The sequence below is a fragment of the Marmota monax genome, unplaced genomic scaffold (assembly GCF_021218885.2).
Source record: "Marmota monax isolate L192 unplaced genomic scaffold, Marmota_monax_Labrador192_F-V1.1 WCK01_AAM20220418_F8-fsc00112, whole genome shotgun sequence".
Taxonomy (NCBI): Eukaryota; Metazoa; Chordata; class Mammalia; order Rodentia; family Sciuridae; genus Marmota; species Marmota monax.
Genome location: NW_026692073.1, coordinates 2,183,177 through 2,205,219, shown reverse-complemented (window position 1 = coordinate 2,205,219; position 22,043 = coordinate 2,183,177). Strand labels below are relative to the sequence as shown.

Below are 22,043 nucleotides of genomic sequence, written 5' to 3'. Positions count from 1 at the left end.
CAAAGCACTGGTGGAAGAATATAGCACAGAAGGAGCAAGGAATGCAGAGTCTGAGTTGGGAAGTTTACAGAACATAATGAGTGTAGCCAGCGCCTGTGAGTGAGGAGTCGATGGTACCAGATTCAGATCATGTTTAGATCATACGTTAGGCTCTGGAGGCATTTAGGATATAAGTGCCAAATGTTCATGTGAACAGGGTCTGAAGTTAGCCGAAAGGCTTCACAGCACAATGAGACTTGAGATTACCAAAAGACTGGCAAACTTCTCCATTTGGACAAATGGAGAAGGGGACAACTATAGCTTGGAAAACGAAGTTCTATGAGCTGCAGTTCAATTTTTTGTTGATGCTGTTCTCTGATGAGCTATTATGAATGCAACTCGGCATGGGCCCTCCTGGGTACACCAACATTCTATAGTCATGCCAGTTGTCAATCAGACTTGAGTGAAATGTGCAAGAACGCAAAATGGACTCAGACTACCAACACCACAAAATAAAGAGAACTGTATTTCCTAATCCACTTACAACGCATCTATCTGTCCATTCATCATTGGTTTAGTGTATAACACTAAAACCGAAGTCAAATTCCATCAAAACAAGGTTCTGGTCTAACCCTCCACACTCCCCCCAAACAGAGAAACAAAATACATTCTATCTATGTATTCTATAAAATAAGTTTATCTGAATTAACATTTTAAAGATCTGTTGAGGGTCTTTACGGTACACTTACCGAAAACCTAAGTGCTCAGGTGAGGATAAATCATTATTTCCCAAGGTATTGTGTGTCACTGATATTTATCCTTGTATTTTTCCTCTTCAATTTTGTTTTGTTTTGAAATAGAGTCTCAGCAGGTTCCCCAGACTGCCCCTGAACTGCTGGGCTCAAGTGATCCTCCTGCCTCACTCCCCACTTCCCACAGGAGCTGGGACTATAGGCATGTGCCACCACACTGGGGTGTTTCCTCATCTATTTTTAAAATTATGATATACTTCAAAAATATATAAAGGCATTTAGATTAATAAAAAAGACTAACTATGTGATCATTACCAAAATTTATCAAACCTTACTATTTTTTCTATATTTACTTCAGATATTCTTTTGAACAGGTAATTAATTCATATGATTAAAAAAAAGAAGTCAAAGCCAGTGTGAAGTCCTGCTCTCCATGACTCCTCCATGCCAATTTTTTCTTCTTCCTTCAGCTAACCACTGTAGTTACTTTCTTACATATTTTTCCAATGTTTTATCATGTGAATATAAGCATACAGGAAGGGCTGGGGATGTGGTCAGTGGTAGAATGCTTGCTAGCATGTGCAAAGCCTGGGTTTGATTCACAGCACAGACAAAAAGCAAATATGAACACAAAATCTTACTTCACTCCCTTAACAAAAGGACCCATATGCAATGTCCTATGCCTTGGGTTCTGTACTCAACAATACATACTGGAGAACACTCAACATCAATACTCATAGGCTTCCTCATCCCTTTTAGCTGCCTAGTAGTCCAGTATGTGCAGTGTACCATATTTAGTTAACCAGGCTGTTTCTGTAGACACTTTTTTCTTCTGTAGACACTTTTTTATTCCAGTCTTTCGCTTTACCTATAATGCTGCAATGAATAGCCACATCCATACGCTGCTTTCCATGTAGGGCAATATATCTGCAGAAATTCTTAGAAGGGGAATTATTGGCTCAAAGGGCAAATGCACTTGCAATTTTGGTCGTAATTGCTAAATTACCCCTTCACACTTTAAAAAGGAACAAGTCAATATGAATAATTAAATGTCACTGTACAAATAATTTTGGGGGGTTAATTACATCTTATTTAGTATAGAAGAATAGCTGATTCATATATTAATAACAATGCCTTTTGGGGCAGTTTCTGTTCACAGGGAAATTATAAGCCCCAAACACTGATGATGAAAATACATAGCATTGAAAACTAGGACTAAGTCAAATTAGTCTGAGCTGCATTCATAACACAGTTTCATGCACAGATCCAGAGGACTTACTCTATATTGAGAGATTTTCTACACATCCACAGGTGACACTGTCCTGTCACATAGTGTTGGGGAGGATACTATTTTTGAGAAATCCTATAGTTCTTTGCAGCATCCCAACCTCTGGTTTCTATGACTCCTGGGCTCCATGAGAGTATCCCTCAGACTTTTTAGATTCATAGAAATCTAACAGGAACACTTTCCCAAGGTTTTAAAATGCTAATGAAAACTGTGGCTTTCAAAAGTGGCTCATGAGCTCAGGGTGTAGCTTAGAGGTAAAAACATATGTTTAGCATGCATACAGTCCTGGGTTCAATCCCCAGTCCTCCTACTCAGAAAGAAAAAGAAAAAAATTTTTAAAAGTGGCCCAGTGGGTGGAAAGGTATGCATTAGGTAATATAACTTCAGAGCAACACACAGTCCTTTCTAAAAAGAGACATTCTTTTTAAATGTCACATCCTGATAATATGTCCTGGGGACTTTTGGCTTTCACAACTGAATCACAAGCATGAAGCCTGCTAGCCTACAGGCATAAGACTAACACAAAAAATTGGCATAAAGATAAAACCTTTCTTGGACTGTACTTTACCCCATTCCTCCCCACCACTCTTCACGGCTCCCCACTTCCTTTTCACTACTAGGTAGTTCATTTCCACCCCACCCTCCTTCTGAAACATTTTTGATGGCCACACAAAAATATTACAAATAAAATTATTTGTACAGCCTCAGGATGGGTGTTTTTTACTTAGTCACCAGGAGATGATAATGGTAAAATGTCCTTTTTCTCAATACTCCCCCTGCCTACCTCCCCCTCAACTTCGATACATGCAAAGAAATCAGAATATTCACCTGTCCTTCCCCACATGTCAACATTTGCACGTAAGTCATGGCAGAACTGATACAATATAATATCTGTGATCTGTAATTGCATTCACCTTTGTCATTCGTTGACTTTTAAACTCAATTACAAAAGAACAGCATAGCATAAATAGAATAGCCTACACACATGTACCAATAAATCATTTGTTTCTCAATTCTCAACTTGGAACCAGACATTTTGTTGGAAGAAGGAAGGAAGGATTGGTTCTGAGTGATTCCTTCAGATGGCAGTTATTATGATTTGGGGATTTTCATCCCTACCATTTCTCTGTGCCATAGGATGTGTTAGAGCTTAGGAAAAAATCACTTCCATACTGGTTGGTTATCTTCCACACATAGACACATGGAGATACCTACAAACAGATCCATATAGATCTCAGGGAGGCTCAGATGAAGAAGATAGAGAACTTGGAAGAACTTGGGTCCCTAAATCACTACTGCGTGTTGGGGGACGCCTGAGGTCTTTCCAGAGGACTGCTGTTGACAAACTAGGAAGAGTTCAGCAGAGCCCAGTAAAAGGGATAGGCTTCTCCCCCTTCACCCAGGGGACTGCAGGCCGGGCAGGCTGCTCTGCTACCACTGCTGGAACCTCAACATAGAAACCACAGCCATCATCCTTTGAGGGTCAAAAGAGTTCATATGACAATTATGATATTTCAAAATCAAGCATAATTAACTTTACACAATGCTAAAGAATACGTTAAACAGCGTTTGTTGAATCCCATGAAGAGACGGTTGTATGCTGAGTGTGCTTGAGGCAGAAGCCTTATCTCTGGATGGCTCCTCTAAATACCACTCATACACACACAAACAAAACACCCCCAACAGCTCCACTAAAGAGACTTCAGAGTTAATCTGATGCATGGTATTTTGTTTTTCTCTTCTCTATAGCACTGTCTTCCTCCTTGTTTTAAGGAAACAGTCACAAATAAGGAATTAAAGAGATAAGAAAACAAAGGGTGGAAAGCACTAATTTTAGTTAAAAACCTTAAGCAGCAGTGAAAAGAAGAATCCGTTTGTTTTAAAATCATACTAGAAAAGCAACTGGCCATTAAAATACAGTTTCCAAACATTGGAACCTGATTAAAAAGAACAGAGAAGGATTTAAGACAGAGCAATTAAAAACACAGAAAACTTCTAGAACACCCCTTCTAGCTGCTCCATTCCTACCTACCAGTATTTCCATAGTAAATTTTTTTTAACAGGGATGGGTTTAGCCACCATTACTGCTAACACAGAACCTGACACTTAGTGAGTATAATAAAACTCAAAAGAATGATCTCTCTCATTTTCTTTCAGATGCAAGAATGCCAAACAAAACTTGAAAAACCAGCCCTGTAACCTTTCTATATTTAAAACTGCTTTATAATATAAGCAGTTCATAGTTTATTTTTTACCATTTATGTGCATAATAATAATAAAATGACTGCCTATAGTGATAAAAGAAATACTCAAGTCAGTTAGACATTTAAACATTACTCTGTATATTGCATCTACTTGTTCTTTTCCTTATCATATTCTTTCAGGTAAAAACATCCCTAGAAACAAGCATAGACATTAAGTATAAACCTGACAAAGATTTCAAATCAAGATTATAAAGGAGCTGGGCAGGATAGTGCATGCCTATAATCCCAGCAACTTGGGAGGCTGAGGCAGGACAATCAGCATTTTAGTGAGGCCCTAAGCAACTCAGCAAGACTCTGTCTCTAAATAAAATACAAAAAAAAAAAAAAAAAAAGGCCTGGGGATGTGACTCAGTGTTTGAGCACCCCTGGGTTCAATATCTGGTACCAAAAAAAAAAATCATAAAGGATAAAAGTAGAATTCAAATAAATAAGGGGAAAGATAATAAAGTAGTCAAACCTTCAACTCTGTCAGAGTTAAATAATGTACAATTGGCCATCTGTCAGTATTTCCTTTCAAGTATGACTATTACCTCAAAGTTGAATGAGAAGGCAAACTTTCCTTTGAAATTGGGAATATAACCACAGGTTTCTTTTATTTTCTTTCATTTTTTTTAATGAACTTTATTTTTAGAGCAGTTTTAGGTTCATAGCAAATCTGAGCAGAAGACAGAGATTTCCATGTACCTTGTCCCCACAGTTCATGCAGAACACGGCTGAGAAAAGAATCTCTGAGCTTAAAGATATTTTAATAGAAACCTCCAAAACTGAAAAGCAAAGAGAAAAATACTAGGGAAAACCCCTCACAATATCCAAGGATCATAAGACAACTACCAAGGGTGTGATATATACATCATAGGAAAACCAAATGGAGAAGAAAGGGAAAAAGGAACCAAAGAAATATTTGAAATAATGACTGTTTCCCCCAAATGTACATCAGACATCAAACCATAGATCCAGGAAGTTTAAAAAATATCCAGAAGATAAATGTCAGAAAAACTGTAAAAATAATAATATGTATGTATGTATGTGTATATATATATAAAATCATAGATAAAGAAAAAAGCCTTTCTAGGCACAGAAGTGTGGGCCTGTAACCCCAGCAACTCACAAGGCTGAGGCAGGAGGATCACAAGTTCAGAGCCAGGCTGCCGCTACTTAATGAGACCTTGTCTCAAAAAATCAAAAGGGCTAGGGATATAACTCGTACCTCACTGTAGAACATCGTGGGTTCCATTCTAGAACCAAAAAAAAAAAGCCAGAGGACAAAACAGTTTACCTGTGGAGGAGCAAAGATAAGAATTACATCTAATTTCTCTGAAACCACACAAGCAAGAAAAGTGTTGTGAAATATTTAAAATGTTGAGGGGGAAAAAAAAACTAACCAACCTAGATTTCTGTACCTTGTGAAATTACCCTCAAGAGTGAAGGAGAAATAAAGACTTGGTCAGACAAACAAAAGTTGATGAATTTGTTGCTAGTAAACCTGTCTAGAAACAAACATCATGAGTTTTTTAGAGACATGGAAAATGATACAGGTCTACATAAAAAAAAAAAAAAAGGAAGAGCGTCAGAGAAAGATTAGTGAGGGTAAATGAAAAAATAAAAATAAAAAACTTCCTTTTCTTTATACAAATGTTGGCAATGAGAACAGAGAGAAAAACTTGGCTTCTAGTCCATGGGTATATAACCTTTCCTGTAAGAAACAAAGTTACTCTGAAGTTCCCCCAGGAAATGAGGAACCAAAACCATGAAGTTAGAACACAAAGCATTTGCTAATCTGAATGAGATAAAAAGCCACTATAGATAATTACATCTCAAGCAACAGAGTGACTGTATTTACATACAGGAGAGACATGACTGTAAACTCAGTCTGTAATTCAGACTGTAAGGGAGGAATTGCTAGCACACTGACTCATGGGAGATTCTCAATGAACAGTTTCACAACAATTTAGGGAAACAGGACTCAACTGAACATGTAGTTGGTTATTTTTCTTCATAAACAGGTATACCACAGCATTGAAAAGGTGCCTGTTAAAGGCTCAGTACTTAAGCATCCTGAGCTCAAAGATTCTGAATCTCACTCTAACAGTCTGGACTTACCTTGTGGCAAATAGAAACATCTTAGACAGCAACCCCCTGGGCAATCTGATGTCATATTCAGGAGTAAGATAAAAAGTCATTTCACCCAGCTACTGCTCTCTGCTCTGGGTGGTAAAGCTTCCCAACAATTCCCTGCACTTGCAGTTGGCCGGCCTGAACTGCCCTGACCTCACCAGCTCAGTGTAAGTGGGAGGGACTCTCATTTCAAGTCACCTCTGTGAATGGGCCAATTAAAATTCAATCCCTGCTTTATGAAAGGAAAAAGAGAGGGTGGCCCTTAGTAAGTCACCCTGAGAACCAGCCTCTTGGAAATCAGCACAGGCTTAGAAATGCCAGATTTCTCGTTTGTGGGCAGGAGGGGGAGGGAATCAAAGAAAATTACTGGTTGATAAGATGCATCAAACTGAAATCAGGGTCATCTTAAGGATCTTCTTCAAAAAAAACCCCATGCCTTTATCCACATGTGAAAATGCCACTGTTTGCCAAAGTATGTGTTAACTGCCTCAAACTTCCAACCGTTTGTGGGTGTTGAAGCAGTAGTCCTGTAATATCTTACCCAGGCTTCCTAAGGCACGCTGTCCTGAGAACACTAAGCAAGCAGCTGGGGACAGAATAACTGAACAAGGGAATACAAAGTACCTTGCTGCCCAACTAAGAGGGAATTAGAGGGGCCAACTCTGAGCTTCTATCATCCATTCCATCCATTCACCTTGATTTTCTTTACAGAGCATGTAATCTATCACCATGTATGGGTAAATGCTTACTAACAGACCGCATAGTTATTTTGCTTAATAATAGACTACATGGTCATTTTGCTTAATAACAAACTGCATGGTTATTTTAAGGGTGGTGTTAACTGTGATAGAAGGTGAGGAAGGAATAAAAGGTTTCTGGAGTAAACCACTGGCTTGGACATCTCAAGGAGAAAGCCAGAACATTTTGTCTCCTTAACCATTCACTGAACTACCCTAACCTGAGGCTTGATATTTTAGGGAGAAGATTCTACCATGATAAGTTAGATTATAGAATTCTTATCGATAATAAGAAAAAGAGAGAATTTATCTCATAAGAGAGGATTCAGGAATCTAAGTAGGAAAGGCAAGACAGGGTTAGATCTGTGAGAATACTAAACCAAGCGACTTGGGTGTTTGGCTGGCCCCTGAATACACCTGGGAAGAGGGATCTTCGCCCTTTTGCTCTTTCCTTGTTTTTATAAACAAGTGAGAAAATACTTTCTGGCTATTTTATAAATAGAGAAGGAGCTCTGTGTGTGGCCCATGGGGCCTGGATCTGGTTCCTTAGGAAATCCCAGCAGTTCCCAGCCCCAGGATCAGCGTCTCAGCCTCCGTGTCGTGTCCACTTGAACCTTTCGCCCCAGCCCTTGTCAGATATCTAAGACAGCAACACACAGGTGCTCACAGGTAGGAACAGGAAATCAGCACCTCATCCCTATCCATGTTTCAAAACAAGTTAGAACAGAGCCATCCTGAAAGAGCTCCAAGTGGCCCAAACTGGAACCATCTGAGCAACAAAATAAATAACAGTAGTATTAGATCATAACCCACGGGATAAAATAAAATATGGAGCTGGGCGGGATGGCGCACGCCTGTAATCCCAGCGGCTCAGGAGGCTGAGGAGGAAGGATTGCGAGTTCAAAGCCAGCCTCAGCAAAAAGCAAGATGCCAAACAACTCAGTGAGACTTTATCTCTAAAACACAAAATAGGGCTGGGGATGTAGCTCAGTGGTGGTGTGCCCCCGAGTTCAATCCCTGGTACCAAATAAATAAATAAATAAATATGGAGTCTTTACTGATAAAAATTAGTGGTTGAATAAATATATTAATGAGACAGAAGGAACAGTTCTTCCTTACAGAAGAATTAGAATTAATAAATGTAGAAGGAATGAAGGAAGTACAGAACCATTTTTAGAATATGACATTAATAGTTACCATCGACAATACCAACAGATGCTAAAATTAGCAGAGAAAGTTTGAGGGGCAACAACCATTTGGATAATCTCAAAATGATCTCTCCCAACACAAAGGAATTAACTGCAAAGGAATAAACAGCAGCCTCAGAGTGGAGAAACGTAGCAGACTTCACCATAACCAAATGATCGAGGTCAGCATCAGCAGTAATGAAGCACGACCATCACATGACCCCTAGTGTGCTACACTACGACACAATATCACCTCTGTGGTCGTCCTGCCTCAAATGTCCCGTCTCACTGTGAGAAAACATCAGATGCCTCCCAACTGAAGGCATTCTCCAAAATAACTGGCCAGTTCTCTTTTTAAAAAAATGGCAACGTCATAAAAACCACAGAAAGACTGAGGAAATAGCACAGATCCGAGGAGACTAAGGAAACACGACAAATGCAATGTACAATCCTAAAATAAAAAGGACATTCATGGAAAACAATGGTCAAGTTTAAATAAAGTCTGTAATTTCTGAAGCCCTGAGGCCTGTAGTATTACCAATGACCAATGCTTACTTCTTAGTTTGGGCATTTGTACTAACTTTATAAAAGATGTTAACATTAGGGAAAGCTGAGTGGTAGGTGCCGGGAAATCTCTACACTATTTTTACAGCTTTGCTGTGAATCTAAAATGATTTCAAAATAAAAAGTAAAAAAGAAAGCAAACAGAATTTACAATCTAAATGTAACTGGATGAGAATATCTCCAATTTCCAAGTTCAGTCACACATTTATAGTTGAATAAATAAATGAGAGAGAAGGGACAGTTCTTCCTTACAGAAGAATTTCAATTAATAAATGCAGAAGGAATGAAGGAAGTACAGAATCATTTTTAGAACACTGCAGTAATAGCTGCCACCAACAATCTCAATACTTGGGTTGCAGCCCCTGCGGGATAGGAAAGTTACAGAGTGGACTATTATAATAGCTTACAATTCACCAGCAGTTGTGGAGATAAAACACATAAAAATTCCCAGGATATAAACAGAATAAAATCTGAGCCTACAGAATCTGAGCAGGAGTGATGGATGCAGCATTTAACTCAGGGCTTTTTAAAAGGGGAAATGCTTGTCCATCTGCACCATGTTCTTCTTTTATATAGAAGGCACTGTTGCCCAGCTTTGAGCATGCTGATGATTTTAAAGACATTGTGGTGTGTGTGTGTGTGTGTGTGTGTGTGTGTGTGTTAAGAATACCAAACAGATTCATATTTCAGTTCATGTGTTTCATTCAACTTTGAGTATTTTAACTGTTTCAAGCACATAGGTCTGTGTGGTTCGTGCTATTAACATTCAGGCAGTCTCTGCCCTTCTGCCTCCCCAGTCTTGGCTAATGGCCCTACAAATAGCCCAAGTGCCCCACAGCAGAAACCAGGCATTCACTCTGTAAGTATGTTTCTCTTTCCCCTATTTTCATCTGCTATTGATTCTGCCTCTTGTTTTTTTTTTTTTTCTCAAATCTATCTCATCCCTTGTGCCATTACCCCTGGTTTGGTTCAGGGTCTTGATTAGAACCAATCAGAGTTAGAGGAATAACTTCCTACTACAACTTTCTGACCTTGAATACTTTGGCACTGACTCTAGATTAACCCACACAGTTCAGTGGACTCCTTCTGAGGAAGAGGTTTGATTCTCTGCCCTTTGAAGATGCTAGGAGACTAAAGGGAACAGGAATAACCTTGGAGCTTCTGCTTCTTCAGGTTGTCCCCAGGAGAAACCTGCCAGCTGGCTCTCCCTGTGAGTCTCATCCCATTCCTGGCCTAACTCTTGGTCCACCAGATAGCTAGTTTCTGGAGACCAATCGCATGTTGAAAACACCTTTGAATTTTTTTTTTCTTTGAGTGAAATATTATAAAGAAACTTAATGTAAACACCAGATACAGGGCTTTATTATATAAAATATAACAAATACTTAGATGTATGTTTGCAAATCCTAAACATACAGTCCAAATATGCAAGTTTGGATTGGAATACATCTAATTTTATACTGTTTACTTGTTGATAATGCAAGTCACCATGTCTATATGCAATAACTCCCCTAACTGAAATGAGGATTACTGATAACAATGATAACCATTATGACATGCCCATCTTAAGGGCTCTAGGTGTATCAGCATTTCAATCCTTTTGGCAACCCTAGGAGGTAGATCAGTTGTTAAGCTCTCCTACAGACTGGAAACAGAGAACACTTAAATAATGTGCCTGTGGTTACATAGTAAGTGGGAGAAATGGGATTTGAATTCTAGATAGAGAAATTGCAAGTTCCATCTTATTCCCTGTATTATACTGTCTTTCAAGCTGGTGCTCACATCTGTGACAATGAGAATTATACTGGTAATGATGACTTCATGCTATCATTTGGATGTTTGAATGTGCCCCTAAGGTCCATGTGTTAAAAGCTTGGTCCCTGGGGTGATGCTACTGGGAGGTGGTGGAACCTTTAGAGGGAGGTCCTTACATCACTGCAGGGTGTGCCCTTGAAGGGGATCATGGGACCCTAGTCTCATGCAATTCCACTTGGCTTCCTGGCCACCAGGTGAGTAGTTTGCTCTACCATTTGCTCCCTTCTTATGCAATCTGGCATCTCCACCCGAGGCCTAAAAGCAATGGATCCACCTGATTTCCAATTAGAACCTCCCAAACTGCCAGCCAAGGTTAATGTTGTTTTTTTTTTTAAATAAGTTAATTATCTCAGATATTTTGTTTTAATGATGGAATATCCCACAGCAGCACTAAATCATCATCTAATATTTCTAATTTTCGAGTGGACTTTCTCATTTACGAGTGGACTTTGTGCTAAGTGCTCTGAATATCTTATCCCACTGAATTCCACGGCTGTCCTATGAAATAGGCTCCGCTATATCCATACTGGAGCCAGAGGATAGTGAGAGTGAACTCAGTCAAACTGCCTGAATTTGATCCACCACCTCCTGGTGGACAGCTCTTCTACCAGTGCAAGCCCCACAGGCCCAGCTCAATGAAGAAGTCCATGCAAAGCCCCCCCACACACACACAGCCCCGCACACAGGAAGCACTGAGGTTCACCATTCTCACAATCTGACTCACAGGTAAATAGCCACAAGTCTTTGTTCAGCTGCAAACTTGGGATGTTCCTCAGTTAGAGATAAGAAAAGTTTTAAATCACCAACCTACACCTTTACCATCCTTGACCCCAATTTCCTCTTTTAGCAGTTGAGTCTTATTTCTCCAGTGTTCAACACCGACCTCTGAGCCTCTTACCTGTGCTTCAGCCGAAGTTTAACCCCTCCTGGCCACAATGTTTTCCTGTGCTGGAGGCCAGAGGTGAGGTGCTCTGGGCTGGAGGAGTTAGAGGCACCAGGATCCACATGGCCCGAGTCTGCAAACACATCTCTGTCAAAAATAAGAGAATAAGAAGCTGAGCATGACGGTATTCATGGGCAGAAGCACAAATTAACCTACCAATATAAATGCATTAAAATGGACCCTGGAGCCAGAGCTGGGCAACAGCTGAGTGCCGTTCCAAGCTGGCATCTAATAATTCTCTGCCCCCAAGAAGGCAAATCCACAACAGAAGGTCTTCTTTCTCTCCTGTCTATGTTTCTATAGCACAATAAAGTATATTTCCCATCTTAGAGAGCAGATCTTCTAAGCCAGGGAGAAGAAAGTTACATCAACTGTTATGAAGATAAACTGTCCTATAATTCAATGTTGATAAGTGAGTGAAAACTTAGACCCAGTGCGTTCCAATAATCCCAGCAATTCAAGAAGACAGAAGCAGGAGAATCACAAATTTGAGTCTCCACTGAACAACTTAGTGAGACTCTGTCTCGAAATATAAAATAAAAGGAACTGAGGGTGTGTGAAGTTCAGTGGTAAAGTGCCCTTGGGTTTAATCCAAGTCCAAGAAGAAAAAAAAACACCTTGGACTCACTGAAGCACACTGTCAAACAAAATGGGCCCCTGAAACCAAGAGACTGCTGCCTCAATTTCACTTTAAGGAGGGTGATCTCCAAGTGTAACAGCCTTTGCTTTATTCGGTGGGTGGCAGCTCAGAAGCACATGCCAATTCTTGAGCTTGAACTATTTCAGATTGTTTAGATTCCACTGTGCTCGGAGGCAAGGCTTTTGTGTGAATATTTGAATCCACCCTCCCACCCCCAGTGCCTAACACCATTCCCCTAAGTCCTTTCCTCCACACTCCCAGGGAGTCAGAGAAAAATTTTAAGCCCCACATCGCCAATGTGTTCCGCCATGGGAACAGGCGTACTGCTCCTCAGGATGGCCTCGGGTCCTGATTTTCCAAACACTCTTGATGCCTCCTCTTTATCAGACTGTCCCCTGCCTCAGCCTTTGAAGTGGGTTTTGTCATCATCTCAGTTTGCTGAGTACAGTGGTGTGTTTTCAATTTATGTCTTCAAGGATTTTTCTAAGCCTCCGAGATCCAACTGGTGAGGCTGCTCCTCCTCTGCATGTGCCTTGGCTGAGAGGGGAAGGGATTAGGGAACAGCTGTTAAGAGTAAGCCCTGTCCATCTGGCCTCATATTTCCTGGAACACAGAATGGAAGTCAAAGAGCTCTCTTTCTTAAATCCTAAGGCAAATAAAAAGGATCTCTTTTTATTTTAGGGCATGGAGATGATGACTAGGAGGTCAACAAGAAGTTTCCAATTCTAAGCTAAAGTTTGCCTCTTTACCCTAGTACTGTGGTTTGAGTGCACCCCCCAAGGACTCATGAGTTGCAGAGGTGGTGCTCAGCATGGTGGGAGGACCTTTAGGAGGTGGAGCCTAGTGGGAGGTTATTAGGTCATCCAGAGGCCAGTACCTGGAAGGGACTAAGGTAGTTCTCCAGAAAATGAGTTGTTATAAGAACAGGCCTGACCCCTGAAAAGTTCTCCAACTTCCTGTTTTGTGTTTTATGTTAACTCTTGCTTTCACATGCACTCTTGCCATGATATAATCCACCAGGATATGATACAAGAAAGAAGACCCTTGGAAGAGGGTCATCAATGGGCTTGCCTTATCTTAGTTTGGGCCCAGAACTGTGTATTAAATCACTCTTTTCTTTATAATGTTAGCCTACCTTGGGTATTTCATTATAGCAATGTAAAACTGACTTATACACTTAGTCGTGAGTGCTACACCTCCTTTTGTGCTTTATTTTCTCATCAAGTTTAGGATTCTTGGCTTTAACATAGTCAATATAATTCTAGACTTAAAATCTGAAGACTTGGTTAAGATTATGTCACTTATGACCTAAATTACATTGGGCAAGTAAACTCAGAGCCTCAGGCTCCTCATCTGTAGTAACATAAAAAATAAGAGACTGTGTGCACAATGATTGGAGGCATGGCTCTAGAGTTTGTCTAGCTCTATGATTCTGTCCTCTCTATGCTTTGGATCTTTTATCTATGACATTGGTACAAAGGAATATCTTCTTTCATAGGGTTGTTGAGAAACAAATAATTCCATCAAACATTTACATCAGAGCCTGACACATTAAGCCCTCAGTAAATTAGCCATTATTACTATACCTGTCTTGCTATAAAATTTCTAGATAATATATTTTAACTCTCTAGCATACTGCCCACACATGGTCTGTGCTTAATAAACTTTTTTCATTATTGTCTTACCATAGTATCTTCATTTTAGAGCTCTGTTTAACTAAGATGTTATGTAAAATGGTTTACCTAAAAATCCCTAATTTATTCTAGGAAGATTAGAAAAGCTTTAGACAACAATACCTTTTGCAGAATTTATTCTGTAGTCCTCAACCAGGAATTCTCACACAATCCACCCAGGTACCAACCCCAATAGCCACTTGGCTTAAATTGAGGGAGAAAGTAAATTTAAAGATCTCTCACCACCCATAATGTCTGAATGTAAAGAACATAAGAATGTAAACAGTGTACTCTAAGGACCAACCCCTACCAGCAAGGTGAAGGGTTTTCCTTTCCAAGTCTAATGCCCTTTATTGGGAGAAAACAATCAGGGCCTAGAATGAGCTATCACAGGGCCTTTGTGGTATTTGATAACTTCCTCATTTTTTGTCTAAACCACAATTGTTGACTCTGTCCTTTCTGCACAATAGCTTAAGCCTCCCACTTCACCTTCCAGGGATGCACCCACAGACAGAGGTCTAGGGGTTCTGGCTGTCACAGTGAAGGTCTGGCAGGAAGAGCAGACACATGGGTAAGGGATGAGAGCAAGAAGAACACAAAATTGTCCCATCTTTTAAAGGATTTTCAACACATGATTTGTCTCCACCCCCAGCAGTGCCTCCCACTCCCAAAGTCATAGAGTGCTATGGCTATTGACTACAGAGGACCAGCTCATGTGGGCACCTGGGGGTGTGTGGGGGGGTGAGAGTCATGGAATCCACTTGATTGCAACCCCCAGGCTAAGTCATAGCAGCCTCCCTCATTATCAGGCCTGAGATAGGCTGGTTCTGAAGCCAGACAGAGGACCAAGAATCAGGGTATGCAACTTGGAAGATGCATCTCACAAAGGAAGCATCAGGCTGGAGAGAGCACTGGAAGAATCACCAGTATCCAGAGCACATTTATTCTACCTTAAACTCTTTTGGAATATCTGGATGACAAATAAACATGTTTAAATTTATATGTTCTAGTGAAAAGAAATCCTGTAATGAATTAGGGTAGGAGATGGTCTTGCATTCACTGTGCCCTTCTCTCCCCCTGCCTTATCTTGTACAGGAACATCCATCAGCATATGAAACTCCAATTCCCCACCCACTGCAGGTTGCTATGTTAACTCCCTGCCTCAGGGCAGGCTGGAAATGACAGTCTGCAGGGTGTTGATCTCATCAAGGAAGGGTGTCCCAATGGTGCCTCAGGCAGACTGTTCCCCACCTTCCTCACAAATGGATATGTGTGCCCTCCCGAGTCCTAGAACTTCTTTAAGAAGGAGAGAATGAATGAGGTTGGGGGTATGGGTAATACTGGGGATTGAAGTCCAGGTGCTTTACCTACCACTGAGCTACATCCCCATTCCTTTTTATTTTTTATTTTGAGACAAGGTCTCACTAACTTGCTAAGGCTGGCCTCAAACTTGTGATCCTCCTGCCTTAGCCTCCTGAATTGCTACAGTTACAGGTCTGCACCACTGCTCCCAGCTGAATGACATCTTTTTTTAAAGATCAATTTTCCAGACAAACTGAGATATAGAGATTTTGTATCTTGGCTTAAAGGACACATGAATTCACACTTGGGACTAAAAACACTGAAAACCACTCCTCTTCTTTCAGGTTAGCAGTTTCAAAAATTTTCAGTTTATGCCATAAATTCTGTAGGCCTTAGAATTAATCGCTAACCCAGATCTGGTGGTGATGGGGCCATTCACTAAACATATTACCAAATGAGCTTTAAAATATACCCTACAGAAACCTTAGAATCAATAAAATCACTTCTAATAAAAATTGCTGGAATAAAACATAAGGTTTCCAGCGCTGCTGGGCCACTTCCAGGTCACTGAAGATACTGCCCTTCCCTGGCCAGCCACACTGCCCCTCAGGTTTCAGCTGGGACATCATTTCCTCTGTAGAGCCTTTCACTGACTAAGCAGCCACCTCACCTGCCTCGCTGCAAGGTGCTCACACCAAAGTGCGATTTACACTGTCTTCTACTTCTCTGCTTGCAGGTCCCTCCTCCCCTCCTCAACAAAGACAGGTATGCCAGTGTGGTGCCTGGCAGAGAGAGAGGCTCAGACAATATTTGTTGAATGAATGAAGTACCATTAAATGCTCAACAGATCTGTGATCTTTCTTCCTTCATATCTCCTTTTAACCCGCTAGGTCCCAAGCTTTCAATTCTGTAAACGTAGTAATTATTTCAAAGTTATCCATAAGTTACAGGTCTATGTCTTGATTGATTTAAGTTTTTGTAAGTGTCCCACATCTGGGATGATAGGACAAACATTTTACCAACAATTTACAACCTGTTGGTAAAACAAATGAGAATTTTCTTAGGGCTATTTTATGTTGTCTCTTGTGGTCTCCTGTCTCAATACCATGGTATCACAATTACGTGGGATGAACTAGGAACCTATGCTGCCCTCAGGAGGGTTAGTAGGGCTTAAAAAAAAAATCATTATGATCTACAATCACAAGGATCCATTGCATCATCTTTCTTTCCCCCAGATAATTAAGAAACAAGAAATTCAGGTCAACCACCTACATATTTCCATTTCTGATAATAAGTACATCCCCCCCCCCCAATATTCATAACTCCTGAATATACACTGACTGCCTTACTAGGTGGTATTGTTTTGCTTTGTATTTTTTTGTGTGTGTGTGTGTGTGTGTGGTGCTGGGGATTGAACCCAGGCCTTGTGCATGTAAGGCAAGCACTCTACCAACTGAGCCATATCCCCAACTCACTATGTGGTATTTTAATGGAATCCATTAACTGCTTTCTGAACTGAGTTTCAGCCAATAAAAGACGATGAAGTTCCAAATCACCCTGTTCCTATGGCTCATTTGAACACTATAAAAATTAGGGAAGGACAGGAAAAGCTGGAGTAAAAGTGTAGCTCTTGGACTGGTCTCTCTAGAACCCTTGAGTTGCTGGTTTCTGTTGAGGTTAAATTTTCTATTTTGTCCTCTGATCTGTTGGGATCAGCCACTTCTTCCTTTCTGTTGTGTTTTATCCAGCAGGAAACAGCTTCCTTGCTGGCCTCCCATTTCTATTTCAGTACCCTACAGCTAGCACAACCTGTTAAGAACATAAATGGATGGTGTCTTCTCTAATTAAATCCTGTAGCTTCCTTCTGCACTTTGGATAAAACCCAAGTTTCCTAACTTGGCCTGCGAGGCCTAGAGTGGGCTGGTCCTGACCATCCTTCAACTTCTTCCTCTCCCCATGCCCTAATCTCACCAGCATCCCTAGAAGTTCCCCAAACCCACCAAGCTCTCTTTCACACATGCTTTTCTCTCTACGTGGAACATTTTCTTCCAATTCGTAACTAGGCTGGTTACTGCTTAGCTGTCTGGTCCCAAGTAAAACAGCTCCTCCGAGGCCTCCTTAATCTGATGCAAATATTCTCCTTCCAGCACCTGATCTCTCCCTTCATTACGCTTATCTCTGCTTGAAATCATTCACTTGTATGCTGTCCACATCATCAAGAAAGTAAGCTCAGCCAGGTCACGGTCCACATCTGGCGGAAATTTCTAAGCTCTTTTTTAATCCACTATCCACCCAGAGTCAAGTGGCTCAAGTGGCACACAATACATGTTTGTTCACTAAGGCATAGGAGATTGTAAAGGGAATATTTGTGTAATGATCCAAAATGAAGCTCCAGACTCTTAAACTTTTCTTTTCTAGTCACTTTATAAGAAGCCGCATGTTAATTTCTTTGTGAAAATAAAATCCAGCCCTAACTTCTGATCCATCTCATTGGTGGCAGCCTTCCTTGGGATGGAGAAGATCAGGACTGGGGGATGGAGGCCAAGCCTTTCAACAAGCAGCTGGCAAGGCTCCCCAAAGTTTTGTTGCCTTATTTATGTTGGAAGAATTGGATGGCTTTTTGTGATTAAGCAGGCAGTGTACCTTTATGCAGGGCTAATTTGTCCTCAGAGCCCTTTGGAGAAATTCCTTTGGATTTAGGCTGGGTCTATGTGTAGACTTGTTCTCATGACAATTTGCCTTATTAAAAACCAGATTCTTGGTTTTCCATGTGTCTAGTTTTCTTTTTATTCTGCTCCATCTCCTTCAGGCCCAAAGCTGCCCTTATTATTGTCTCTCCATTCTATCATCCACCCGCTTTCCCTTGGGCAGCAAGTCACTGCCATAGGTTCCCCTGTACTTTTCCCCTAGAAGTTCCAGAACACGGACAAGATCTGGGTGCTAGACTTATTCAGTGTCTGGAGGAAGATTTTAAGAAGCGATACCCTTGGGTACAGATTTCTGTTCTCAGGCAAACATAGCTGCTCTTCATTTTCGAATGACTGACCATTTTAGCACAGGTCTCACAAACATTCTCATGAATTGCCCTTTCTCTAAAGGCCCCCTTGTTCTCTTTACTGACCTTTTGCTAGCTATATATTTGAGACTTAACCTTCTGGTTCATTGTCCCTTCATTACTCTCCTTTTTTGCTTTTCTAATCATTCCTTACAATCAAGGAAGCTCATTCTGCAGGCCCTCGGGCCTGTCTTCTACCTAGTGTTTTAATCATAGAAAGGTCACTTGTATTTGAAGACCCCTTCTGTCTTTTTTGCTTACCCACCTCGGGCCTGATTCATCACAAGAGGGCCAAACAGAGCCCTTCAGCCATGCACAGATATGCTTTTATGTCTCAGAACTGTGTCCACTTGCACCTGCCCTGGCTGCTGCTTCTCACTTGATTTCCTCTTGAAACTTCTCAAACGGATCCGTGCGTACCATTTATACCACTTGGCACTCAGCCTGTTTCTAAATCTGAAACCATAAGCTTAGCTATCTCTAAATCTTAGCCAATGACCTCCATGTCAACCTTGCATAAAAACAGGAAAAGGTGGATAGGGAAAAAAGCCGAATGACTAGCCCAATTTTTTAACCTACCTAACAAATATTAATCTGCGTCAGGTTTACTTTTGACTTCAATCCCTCTAGCCACTGAGTGCTTCAATATAGCTATTCCAGGGCAAATGGATTAGAAAACCAAGGGCCCCCATTCAAGAGCTTATCAACTCATGACACCTTTGCTACGGTTTGCAGCCCCTAGAGCTTGAAATGCACAATAATGAAATGTATATGGATGACATGGATTCTTCAACCAGCTGCTTGGGCTCCTATTCTGGCTCTACCACCTTGCAGGTGTCTAATCTTAGGCAGGTCACTTAACCTTGTGCCTGTTTCCTCCCCTACAAAATAAGGATAACAACAGCACCCTCATCAAAGTATACTTGTGAATGAATTCATATGTGTAAAGAACTTAGAATACTGTCTGGTTCTTAGAAGGACAATAAATGTTAACTTGTTTCCCCCAGTGCTGGGGATCAAAGGGCCTGTGCATGCTACACAAGTGTACTAACCACTGAATACCTCCACCAGCCCACGTTAACTTCTCATTCACTGAACGGAAGCTCATGTTTATTGGGTGCGTGTGTGTTAGACATTTCAGTCCATGGTTGATTGGCCCTATTGCTTTGGGACTATTGTGGCACAGTGTGGCAGGAGCCTGTGGCAGAATAAAATCACTAACCTCACGGCCAAGAAGCAAAAGAGAAAAAGAAAAAATGGCCAGAGTCCCACTATCCTCTTCAAAGCCAAGTCCCCATGCACTGAAGACTTCTCACTAGGCTCCATCTCTTAAAATTGTCACAACTCTCAGTAGGGATAAGCTGGGGAACAAGATTTAACATATTGACCAATAGAGGCTGTTCTAGATACAAATTATAGTGCATGGTATGCACCAGATACTATGTTTTAAAAATAGTAGCAGAGCTGGGCTTACCATTTGAGGTAGTGATGAGCCCCATTTTACAGAGTAAAACAAAAAGCAAAAGTAAAAAGTCGGAGGAAGATGTATGGCTGAAGGTCATGCCCTCTCTACTGCACATCTCCTTAAATTCTATTAAGATCACTGGGCTTTGAATACTTTTCTCTTAGATATTAGCCACACTCCAACTACGTATACCTGTTATTTGCTGCACATCATCCTTTTGTTATTCATAAGACAAAAAGATGTGCATGAAACCAACACCAGCAAATATACCAAATATACTCAGTTAGGTGATAGGATTAAGTGATATTTTTCTTCACTTTTTCTAGATCTTCCAACTTATTTATAATTAACATGTGTTATTTTAATGTTCAGAAAACATAACATTAGCTTAATTTTTTCTGACTAAAATGAGTCTAAAGGTCAAATTTCTTTTTTTTCTTTTCTTTTTTTTTTTGTGGTACTGGGTATTGAACCCAGGGTGCTTTACCACTGAGTTATATCCCTATGTATTCTTTATTTGTTGATTTTGAGACAGGGTCTTTCTAAGTTTCCCAGGCTGGCCTTGAACTTGTGAGCCCCCTGTCTCAGCCTCTAGAGTCAAGGGGATTCCAGGCTTGTGCCACCATGCCCAGTGTAATTTTATCTATATTTTAATTTTTTTTTTTTTTGTACTGGGGATTGAATCCAGAGGCACTTTATCACTGAGCCACATCCCCAACCCTTTTTAATTTTTTTTTTTTTTTAATTTTGAGACAGGGTTCACAAAGTTGCTGAAGGTCTCACTAAATTGCTAAGGCTGGCCTGAAACTTGAGATCTTCCTGCCTCAGCCTCCCAAGTTTCTGGGATTATAGGCATGCACCACTGTGCCCAGCTTTCTCCATATTTTTAAAGGAAAATCTTCTCTAGGAGATGAAGGTGGGTGCACCTATCCTGAGAGCAAACCCAGGTAGTAAAAAGACCTCACACTGGTAGAGGGGTTTACTTGGGAAGCTCCAGCAACCACAGGAAATTCTTAGTGGAGGAGGAAGCAGGGTTTCTAGGAAACCAGGTGACTACAGGGAGAGGAACGCTCCAGGCGCCTTCTCCTACCCTGGCTCTCCATTAGCCAATGGTAACATGCAGTTTTCCCAAAGAGCAGATCTCCCCAGTGAATCACAATTCTTCACTTTAATATCAGGTATTATAGCTTGTAAAGCATTTTCCCATAATTATTCCATTTGAACCTCAATAATCCTAAAGGTCACATACAGCAGGTATTATAGACTCTCAATTGACAGACACAGACACAGTTTCATAGAAAATCAGCTATTTGCTTGAAATCAGGATTTGTAAATCATACAACTGGCAAAGCAGGGTCCTTAACTCCAATTTCTGTGTGCTCTATTTTATACTGCCTTTGAACCTACAACCCTAAAAGTCTTTTGACAAAGGTGGCAAGCGTTTAATATCACAAACTTTTTTTAAAGGGAAAGCTTCAGAAGAAGTAGAGAGTTTCTGAAATTCAGATGGGACTCCTCTTTCCAAGCCCAACCACTCCTGGATCTACAGAAACGAGGACAGAATGTGAAGGTCTCCCTTATACCTATGGGACACCCAGACTGTATCCCTGCCCTTAGAATTTCCTCACACTGGTCACACTGCTGAAATGATGCAGCACATGTTGAAGTAGAGGTATCACACTGAAAGCCTGAGCTGGGCACTTCTGTACCAAGCCCAATCATCTACTCAGTCAACGGTCACTAAGCACCAACCTTGGAACATACAACAAATTAGACACTAGACTTGCAGTGATGGCAAAACAGATGCAATTTCTCCTCCTGTGAAGGTATAAATTAAAGGACAGACAGGCAAAATAACTAAACAAATCCTAAACCTACAAACTATAAGTGCTGGGGAAAGAGAGTCCACAAGACCGGGACAGTGCAGTCAAAACTCTGCACACCCACTCCCTTCATTCCCCGTTTATTGTCTGTATATATTGTATATATGCTTGCTTCCCCAGTCATTTGCCTCATTGAGGACAGATATCAAAGTGGCAGTCCCACAAGTTGCAATTAGCTTATGGAATGCACTCAGGCAGGCTGTGTGCTAAACTCTTACCTACTCAGATTCTTACACTCTTTACCATTAATCTCCAAGGCAGGTCCCTTTATGCTATGACCTCCTTACTTAACAGATAAGGAGAGTCAGAGAAGCAGAGGAAGTTCTGCTGGAGAATTTGAATCTGGATGTGGCTGATGGCAAAGCCTATGCTCTTAACCAC

General features: G+C 40.9%; 1 protein-coding gene across 3 annotated transcripts in view; it reads right to left on the bottom strand.

Annotated features, from left to right (window-relative positions):
* Shroom3 (shroom family member 3) overlaps positions 1–22,043 on the bottom strand; it is a 173,666-nt gene that overhangs the window by 43,241 nt on the left and 108,382 nt on the right. For all 3 annotated transcript variants that reach the window (XM_046459026.2, XM_058584238.1, XM_046459035.2), the window contains exon 2: positions 11,600–11,731. Coding sequence is in view for 1 of the 3 variants with exons in the window: in XM_058584238.1 (XP_058440221.1) it covers positions 11,600–11,731 (132 nt within the window). In the remaining 2 variants the exon portion in view is untranslated. The remainder of the gene's footprint in view (positions 1–11,599; positions 11,732–22,043) is intronic.